Consider the following 10,131-nt stretch of genomic DNA (forward strand, 5'->3'; position numbering starts at 1 on the left):
TGTCTATTCTAAAGAAATCAGAAATCAGTTGACAAACTGATTTGATGATCACTTTGCGGTTGCATTCACGTCGACCACGCCCCTAGGAAGACGCAGGCTTTGATTGGCTGTTCTAAACATACTAACACACGCTCCAACTCTCCTCGCTACACAAGCTCGAGCTTCGTCTCCGTAAAGCAGTCAGTCTCAGCATTGATAAAGCGCAATAATGTGAGTAACCTACGTTTATAGAATTGTCTTTAGTTGTTTTGACAGCATTCTTTATATTTCATTTTACTGTTCGAGCAAAAATCACAAACATTTAACTGACCGAATAATTCGAGAGATATTCATGAATAGTTAGTGTCAGCTAAGTCCTTAGCTACTAGCTAGCAAAAATAATTATTAGTGATAGTGATGTCTTTCTCAGTATGTTTATGACATCCACGGTCGAACGATAACATTTTCTGCTCGAACTACAATCTAAGATGGTGCCACTGATTTTCATCTACAGCCAGCCTTTGGTTATTGTAGCATGTGCATTTAGTGTGCCACTAACGAACACCAGCACTTCTGTCTCTGTGTGCCATCAATCCGATACTGTTTCTACACACATCCGTTACCAGTCTCCGCACACTTACAAAACCAAATTCGTTTACGCTGACGCATACAGGCTAATACAAAATGTAATCTTTCAAAGCTGTATCTATCCATGTAGGGGTTTTACATTGTAAACTTCTCCTTTATAACGGATTGGCTGGAGTTGACACTGTCATTCCCCGATTTTTAACACAAAGTAGCTACAAGTGAGCAACAGGTGATCCGGTTCGCGTGCTGGGTGTATGCGTTCTGGGTGTGTTAACGGCTTTGTTGAGGTCAGCTGATGCGTGGCTCGTGTTGTGCAGCCGGCAGCATGTCCAAAGGCACGGTGGTTCTGGCGTACAGCGGCGGACTGGACACTTCCTGCATTCTCGTCTGGCTCAAGGAGGAAGGATACGACGTCATCACATACTTGGTGAGAGGACAGGTGTGTGTGTCTGCAACAGGTGCGTGTGAGTGTGTGTCTGCAACAGATCTGTGTGTGTGTGCCAGTTGTGGTTCACAAGCCTAGTTGTTAGTGTTTAAATAGTTCATCTCATTTTACATCCATGAGTAACTAGTGTTGGTATCGAAAACGTGTATTTATTAACCCAGAAAACGTGTATTTATTAACCTCCACATCAGCAGTCAGTGATGCTTTTATTGCAGTTACGAGTTCCAAGCCCAGCCTACTGACGGCATAATACCAGCAAAGCTCTCTGGATTAACTTTTACCCCGCTGTCCAGTTCAGAACTGCAGTGCATGTAGATATTTTCCTCTTGTCTAACTGGTCATTCATGGCAGAGACAGACATCCCCTGAAGCCTGGTTGGGTTTGAGATGATCTGGTGGTCGTCCCTGCTCTCCTGTCGCTCCTGCAGAAATGTTCTCTTGTTTTGTGGCAGAGAGACACCTCAAACCAGGCAGCCACACACATGCACGAGCTGGAAGTCCCTCAGACGCATCGTAACACCCAGCTCAGCTATGTTAAGTGGGCGGCTTCAAAGAGTTCCAAGAAGAAGAAAAAAACAGATTACCTTGTTTTTATGTGTAGACTGTTGTTTCCATGTCTGGCCCAAACATGTCCTCTGGTGAGGACTAACCCAGGAAAACTGATCTTACCCGTCTGTGTCCTGCTATCTAAAACTGGTTGAAACATTCCAGACTGAGTTCATGAGTTACCAGATATGACCTAAATATTAAACTGGAATACCTTTCTTCAGTGCATGGACAAATGAATACATGATTAAAATGAATGAATGTTATCGGAGAGCTTGTGTGCCTTGTGCAGTGCAGCAGAAACAAGGGAAGGTGGAGACCAGAACTTGCGGATACATTAAATATTGTAGCGTCTGAGAACGTGCAAGGATATCTGCTGAACCATGATGGATTCTCCTTGTAGTGTCCTGCCCTTCACCACTTCACTATGGTCACAGTCACGTCTCTCCCATAGGCTCTGTGTTGAGAGCTGTTTACAGATTTAATATTAAGGTGGTCTGGAACCATAGCAACAGGGTCAAAGAGGAATGTAAGTGATCTCTCAGTAAACACATTAAATATGGAGTCAAAGTGGTCGTCTGTAATGGTTCATGCACGTAAGGATCCGTGTGTGTGGTGGTGTTGACAGCACTTCAAATCAATCCAATTTCCATTTTATTCAGTTGGCCGACCCTTTTTGCCAAAGTGACGCACACACAAATAGTTCATACAGGAAGGACAGGATAGTAGTGGAATATATAATAATGGTGGATATCAGAAGTACAGGAGGAATGGGGGTCAAATGGCTGAGCGGTTAAGGAATCGGGCTATTAATCAGAAGGCTGTTTGTTCGATTCCCGGCTGTGCCAAATGTCGTTGTGTCCTTGGGCAAGGCACTTCACCCTACTTGCCTGGGGGAGAATGTCCCTGTACTTACTGTAAGTCTCTCTGGATAAGAGCGTCTGCTAAATGACTACATGTTAATCCAGCTGTGCGTCTCGCCCTGCAGGCTGATATCGGACAGGAGGAGGACTTTGTGGCTGCACGCAAGAAGGCCGAGTCCCTCGGAGCCACGAAGGTGAGCGAGCGTAGACTAGGTGTGACCATGTGGAGACCAGGTGTGGCCATGTGGAGACCAGGTGTGGCCATGTGGAGACCAGGTGTGGCCATGTGGAGACCAGGTGTGGCCATGTGGAGACCAGGTGTGACCAGGTGTGTGCACGGACCTGCAGGTGTTCATAGAGGACCTGCGGGAAGAGTTTGTGGAGGAGTTCATCTGGCCATCAGTCCAGGCCAGTGCCATCTACGAGGACCGCTACCTGCTGGGCACCTCCATAGCACGGCCCTGCATTGCCCGCCGCCAGGTGCAGATTGCCCGCCGTGAGGGCGCCCAGTACGTCTCCCACGGGGCTACGGGAAAGGTGAGAGGTCGGGGTGGGGTCATGGGGATGGGGAGGACTGCAGCAGCTGCAGTTTACTGCTGTGGAAGTGCAGTGCTGCTATTAGACCACTAGATGGAGACAGTCACCACCAAGTTGGGATTTCTGCTCTTACTGAATGTGGTTCTGATGGGTCAGGAAAGTTTGGCTTGATGATCCTGTCAAACTGGATTGATTTTGTGGTCTTGTATTGTTTAAGTGTTAATCGTTCTTGTTTTCCAGGGTAACGACCAGATCCGGTTTGAACTCACCTGCTATGCCCTGTACCCCGAGGTCAAGGTGAGGGGTTAGAATGTACCGAGATGGACTGTTAACGTAATGTTAATGTATTGTATTTTATTGTATTCAAATATACCGGCTGCTATGACAACTTAATTTCCCTTCGGAGATGAATAAAGTACTCTATCTAACAGACTGATAACGGTTGATCATTCTGTCTGTCTCCCTCCCACCTCTATCCCTCCCTCAGATCATTGCTCCTTGGAGGATTCCTGAGTTCTATAATCGTTTCCGTGGGAGAAAGGATTTGATGGAGTACGCTGAGGTAACACTTTATGATCTCACCCACATGCTCATACACACACACACATATACTCACACACACCTGCACACCGGTTGAGTGTGTCAGTCCCCAGCCTGCCCTCTAGAGGGCGATGCTGTGTCAGTGTGCGCCCTCCTTCCTCAGTCAGTAAACAGGTTGGAAGGAATGGTGCTTATGGTGTAAAACGTTTGCCTGTAGAAGAGCATTTTCATCCGAGTGAGGTCTTTACATTTTACAGGCAGTGCAGCACAATCAGCAGGAGGTGAATGTTTAGAATGTTCTGAGAGTAGCAGACAGACGTCTCCATTGAAACTGGTCTTCAGTAAATGTGTTTCCTGCTCAGAAACATGGCATCCCCGTGCCTGTTACTCCCAAGGCGCCCTGGAGCATGGACGCCAACCTCATGCACATCAGGTGGGAGCTCACCTCGCACACTCACCTTGCACGCTCACCTCACGCTCACCCCACACGCTCACCTCACACGCTCACCCCACACGCTCACCTCACACGCTCACCTCACACACTCACCTCACATGCTCATCCCACACGCTCACCTCACACACTCACCTCGCACGCTCACCTTGCACGCTCACCTCACACGCTCACCCCACACGCTCACCTCACACGCTCACCTCACACGCTCACCTCACACGCTCACCTCACACACTCACCTCACATGCTCATCCCACACGCTCACCTCACACACTCACCCCACACACTCACCTCACATGCGGTAATTGCTACAGTTTCTCATATCTATGAGTAGTAAGGATTGTGGTTACCATTTAATAATCTACCCTTTTGTTTTCAACAGCTACGAGTCTGGAATACTAGAAAATCCCAAGGTAAGGCAGCTTCCTCTCTCACTGCTCTCCAGGGTTGATGCTGGCTGGTCAGGGTTGATGTTGGCTGGTCAGGGTTGATGTTGGCTGGTCAGGGTTGATGCTGGCTGGTCAGGGTTGATGCTGGCTGGTCAGGGTTGATGCTGGCTGGTCAGTGTTGATGCTGGCTGGTCAGTGTTGATGCTGGCTGGTCAGGGTTGATGCTGGCTGGTCAGGGTTGATGCCGGCTGGTCAGGGTTGATGCTGGCTGATCAGGGTTGATGCTGGCTGGTCAGGGTTGATGCTGGCTGATCAGGGTTGATGCTGGCTGGTCAGGGTTGATGCTGGCTGGTCAGGGTTGATGCTGGCTGATCAGGGTTGATGCTGGCTGGATGGCTGGTCAGGGTTGATGCTGGCTGGTCAGGGTTGGGGTAAACCAGACCAGTGCCAGACTGGTCCAGTGCTGGTGTGCTCGTGTTGAACTGGGAGGATGGCAGTGATTGGCCAATCACAGGAGTCAACAAAGCAGAATCACACCAGTCTAGCCTAACACACACAAGACCAGCCTCACCCCCCCCACGGCACAGGACAGAGAGAGTTTGATCTGGCGTAGGGGTCAGGGAAAGATCTCCCAGACACCCTCACATTCCCCTCCGTCCGTCTCCCTCCCTCCCTCATCCCTCATCTCTCCCACCCTCCTCCCTCCCTCATCTCTCCCTCCCTCATCCCCTCCTCCCTCCCTCATCTCTCCCTCCCTCATCCCCTCCTCCCTCCCTCATCTCTCCCTCCCTCATCCCCTCCTCCCTCCCTCATCTCTCCCTCCCTCCCTCATCTCTCCTCCCTCATCTCTCCCTCCTCCCTCCCTCATCTCTCCTCCCTCATCTGTCCCTCCTCCCTCCCTCATCTCTCCCTCCCTCATCCCCTCCTCCCTCCCTCATCTCTCCCTCCCTCATCCCCTCCTCCCTCCCTCATCTCTCCCTCCTCTCCCTCCCCCCTCCCTCATCTCTCCCTCCCTCATCCCCTCCTCCCTCCCTCATCTCTCCCTCCCTCATCCCCTCCTCCCTCCCTCATCTCTCCCTCCTCTCCCTCCCCCCTCCCTCATCTCTCATCCCTCCCTCATCCCTCCTTCATCTCTCCCTCCCTCCTCCCTCCCTCATCTCTCCCCCCTGCAACCACTGGTCCTGGGAAGATGCAGGGACACACAGACTCTGACTTGTCGTCAGAAACGCCTTGCGTAATTCCTGATTTCATGGGAGCGGGGGGGAAGGGTTAGGGCATCGCACCCCCCCGCCCCTCCATAGACTCCCCTCCCGGCCGTTCATTGTCTCAGAGGTTGCGCTGCCGCGGGCTGCAACGTGGGAGGGGACCCATTTCAGCGTGACACCGTGACACCAGCGTGTCACCAGTAACAGTAAAGTACAAAGGTGGCGGGCAGATAGAGGAGCGTCGCAGAGCACGGGGGCAGGGAGCCAGGGGGGCGCAAGGAGCCCCATTCCGGCCCCACTGTAACCCTCGCCCCCCCCATCCCCAGACCCGCAGGAATGCACCCTGAAAAGGAACAACTCAATAGCCAACCGGTGTGGACCGATGACAGTGCTGTAGTAATTGGGTTCATTCATGGGGTTTGTTCAGTTTGTTTCTAAGACACAATGAATTTATCAATGGGTGTAAAAGCGATGAAATATTTATGGTGGTGGGGGGGGGATATAAAAGTTCTAAAGGGATTTGAATACATTAGCCAGTGTGATATGATATTTGTAAGCTTGAACAGACTGTAATTATTCAGTAATTTGCATGTATTAATCAGCCTACAAGCATTCCTCCATATATCAATATCAAGTCTTCTAGAAGTTGACAGAATTAGATTAAAGGTTATGATCTTATCAGGGGTCATTGTAAACATCTCTCCCATTCTTTTTAAGACATTTCCATCTAGGGATAATCCGGGATAACGTGTTGTTTTAATAAATAAATAAATAGTATGCCTTAACTAGTGCATGCATCACTATCTCTTATCCGACACTGGAGCAAATACCAGCGTGTCCAGCAGGGCAACACCAGCAGGGCCTCACAGGGCAACACCAGCAGGGTCTCACAGGGCAACACCAGCATGTCCAGCAGGGCCTCACAGGGCAACACCAGCGTGTCCAGCAGGGCCTCACAGAGCAACACCAGCGTGTCCAGCAGGGCCTCACAGAGAAACACCAGCGTGTCCAGCAGGGCCTCATAGAGCAACACCAGCATGTGTCCAGTAGGGCAACACCAGCAGGGCCTCACAGAGCAACACCAGGATGTGTCCAGCAGGGCCTCACAGAGCAACACCAGGGTGTCCAGCAGGGCCTCACAGAGCAACACCAGCGTGTCCAGCAGGACCTCACAGGGCAACACCAGCATGTGTCCAGCAGGGCCTCACAGAGCAACACCAGCGTGTCCAGCAGGGCCTCATAGAGCAACACCAGCATGTGTCCAGTAGGGCAACACCAGCAGGGCCTCACAGAGCAACACCAGGATGTGTCCAGCAGGGCCTCACAGAGCAACACCAGGGTGTCCAGCAGGGCCTCACAGAGCAACACCAGCGTGTCCAGCAGGACCTCACAGGGCAACACCAGCATGTGTCCAGCAGGGCCTCACAGAGCAACACCAGCGTGTCCAGCAGGGCCTCACAGAGCAACACCAGGGTGTCCAGCAGGGCCTCACAGAGCAACACCAGCGTGTCCAGCAGGGCCTCATAGAGCATCACCAGCATGTCCAGCAGGGCAACACCAGCAGGGCCTCACAGGGCAACACCAGCATGTCCAGCAGGGCCTCACAGAGCAACACCAGCGTGTCCAGCAGGGCCTCACAGGGGTCAGCAGTTTGTAGCACAGTGCTGCTCCTCTGGGAGTCTGGTTACTGCCTGCAGGCTGAGCAGAGAAGAGACCAGCCATTCATACTGTTTCCCCTCCAACACCCCCCCATCTCCACCCTACCCCCATCTCCACACCCCATCTCCCCTCCAACACCCCCCATCTCCACCCTACCCCCCATCTCCACCCCCATCTCCCCTCCAACACCCCCATCTCCACCACCCATCTCCCCTCCAACACCCCCCATCTCCACCCCCTTCTCCACTCCAACACCCCCCATCTCCACCCTACCCCCATCTCCACTCCAACACCCCCCATCTCCACCCTACCCCCATCTCCACTCCCCATTTCCCCTCCAACACCCCCTTCTCCACCCCCCATCTCCCCTCCAACACCCCCCATCTCCACCCTACCCCCCATCTCCACCCCCCATCTCCCCTCCAACACTCCCTATCTCCACCCTACCCCCCATCTCCACCCCCCATCTCCCCTCCAACACCCCCCATCTCCACCCTACCCCCATCTCCACCCCCCATCTCCCCTCCAACACTCCCCATCTCCACCCTACCCCCATCTCCACCCCCCATCTCCCCTCCAACACCCCCCATCTCCACCCTTGTCTCTCCTGAGATCCCAGTGTCCGGAGGCAGTGTGAAGCTCGTCCCTCATTAGGACATCCTCTGTCTTAATGACCTGTCAGGCTGCTGCCCAGAGACGGCTTGGCATGAGGGGGGTGTTGTTGTGAGGTAAACACCAGTAGCCTTTGATCACAAACCTGGCAACCCGCTATTGTACAAGAATGAAGGAGTGTGACCAACCTCCTCGTCGCGCTCAGGAGATGAAACCTTGTTCAGAGTTGTTCTCTGCTGGTTGGTGTTGATGGACGCATGGCGGAAGGGTTAGGGTTAGGGCTGCAAGGGTAGTGTGTGTGAGAAAAGGAGAGGGAAAGCGAGAGAAAAGCATCCAGTGTGTACTCAGTTTTACTTCCTGTCCTCTAACTCTTCCTGTCCTCTTGTCTGGGGGATATCCTGAACACTAGTTGTTTGTCGTTTCTGACTGTGTGCCACTTCCTGTGGAACAGCAGGCCCATCAGCCAGTCCTCCTCGCTGCTAACCCTAACCCTGCTAACCCTAACCCTGCTAACCCTAACCCTGCTAATCCTAACCCTCACATGCAGCATATTCTTTTATTTCTTCTTACCATGTTTACATAGACGTAATATTAAATGCTCAACTTCAGTCGTCATGATTTTAGTGTCATTTCCAACCCAATAGGCCAGAGGGGGTTCACCCCCCCCTCTCTCTCCTACTCTCCCTCTCTCTCCCCCTCCCTCCCTCTCTCTCCTACTCTCCCTCTCTATCCCCCTCCCCCCCTCTCTCTCCTACTCTCCCTCTCTCTCCCCCTCCCTCCCTCTCTCTCCTACTCTCCCTCTCTCTCCCCCTCCCTCCCTCTCTCTCCTACTCTCCCTCTCTCCCCCCCCCCCCTCTCTCTCCTACTCTCTCTCCCCCTCCCTCTCTCTCCTACTCTCTCTCCCCTTCCCTCTCTCTCCTACTCTCCCTCTCTCCCCCCCCCCCCCCCCCTCTCTCTCCTACTCTCCCTCTCTCTCCCCCTCCCTCCCTCTCTCTCCTACTCTCCCTCTCTCTCCCCCTCCCTCCCTCTCTCTCCTACTCTCCCTCTCTCTCCCCCTCCCTCTCTCTCCTACTCTCCCTCTCTCTCCCCCTCCCTCCCTCTCTCTCCTACTCTCCCTCTCTCTCCCCCTCCCTCCCTCTCTCTCAGAGCTTCATGGGGATTGAAAGGCAATGAGGCAGCTAACGTGCGGAAGATAGAAATGTCCTCAGTTTAAGTTGCAGCCCCGGCTGTGTCCTGTCTTCATTCAGCTGCTCACAGCCACAACAATGAGGAGGATTGGGGGGAGAGGTGCACCACAACATGATGGCCGCTTCACGCACCATTTGACACCAACGCCCTCTTTCTTTCTCTCCGTTTTCTCCCCCCTTCCTTCCAGCCTTGGGACAGGACCACCCCCCGGGGGGCTGTATTGGTCTCTGGACACCCTGTTCTCTCTCTTGATTTTTCCGCTCCCTCTCTTTGTGTGTTTGTGTCACATTCACTCGTCGACCTTTACAGGTACAGGGTCAGGGTTAACCCTAACCAGGTGCATTTGTCTTGCGTATGTTTTTATTAATTAATGTTTATTATTTTCTTTTTTGGGGAGGTGGGGGGGGTTCAATGCTGCAAGAACATGCTGTTCATATTGATGCCATACATGGCTGGAAGACATTGTGGGTCGGAGGGATTTTGTTGATTCTGTTTGAGAAGTTGTATAGGAGTTGCTAGTTGTGTACTTGACATATTCAAGCACTTTCCAGGGTTAGTGTTAGTGTGTAGTGGAGTATGTCTCATTCCAGGGTTAGTGTTAGTGGAGTATGTCTCATTCCAGGGTTAGTGTTAGTGGATAGTGTATGGGTTAGAGTGTTGGGATAGAGTATGTCCCTCATTGTGTAGACCTTAACATTCTGGCTCTCCACGGACCAGACATCTCTCAGCCCGCTCACAATGACTACTGCTTCTAAACGGCATCTTTCAAGGCGCTGAAGCAGAAAATAAAAGAGAGAGACTGTGTCCGTCGAGGCAATTTGTGTGTTTAGTTAAAAGGAAGGAAAGTGATTTGAAAGCAGCCTGGGAAGACAGAGCCGAAGGGAGGTTAGTTATTGCATGATGATGTCTCTGTCTGGTAAAGGTTTCCATTTAAATGCACCCGGTGGTTATTTTGCATAGTTCCCCTGCAATTGAGCTCAGCTGAGGAGACATGGGCCTTCGTCTGGGGCTAATGCCGTGTGATTGGTAGGAGCGCTGTACGCTCTGGCGGACACACGCGCCTCAGGCCCCCGGCACACACTGCAGCAGCTCACCAACTGGCAGCGACAAACGTCCATCATCACACGGGA

General features: G+C 52.3%; 1 protein-coding gene across 2 annotated transcripts in view; it reads left to right on the top strand.

Annotated features, from left to right (window-relative positions):
- The first annotated feature begins 107 nt into the window (after positions 1-107).
- The window catches only part of ass1 (argininosuccinate synthase 1), a 21,760-nt gene continuing 11,736 nt past the window's right edge, over positions 108-10,131 (top strand). Inside the window, exons 1-8 of one of the 2 annotated variants that reach the window (XM_047050970.1) lie at positions 108-210; positions 885-1,006; positions 2,546-2,614; positions 2,769-2,957; positions 3,198-3,254; positions 3,445-3,519; positions 3,860-3,930; positions 4,331-4,361. In XM_047050970.1, coding sequence (XP_046906926.1) covers positions 893-1,006; positions 2,546-2,614; positions 2,769-2,957; positions 3,198-3,254; positions 3,445-3,519; positions 3,860-3,930; positions 4,331-4,361 — 606 coding nt within the window. In that variant the 5' untranslated portion in view covers positions 108-210; positions 885-892. The remainder of the gene's footprint in view (positions 211-884; positions 1,007-2,545; positions 2,615-2,768; positions 2,958-3,197; positions 3,255-3,444; positions 3,520-3,859; positions 3,931-4,330; positions 4,362-10,131) is intronic. The other variant, XM_047050971.1, reaches the window with a different exon arrangement.

Source organism: Hypomesus transpacificus, unplaced genomic scaffold (genome assembly GCF_021917145.1).
Source record: "Hypomesus transpacificus isolate Combined female unplaced genomic scaffold, fHypTra1 scaffold_133, whole genome shotgun sequence".
Lineage (NCBI taxonomy): Eukaryota > Metazoa > Chordata > Actinopteri > Osmeriformes > Osmeridae > Hypomesus > Hypomesus transpacificus.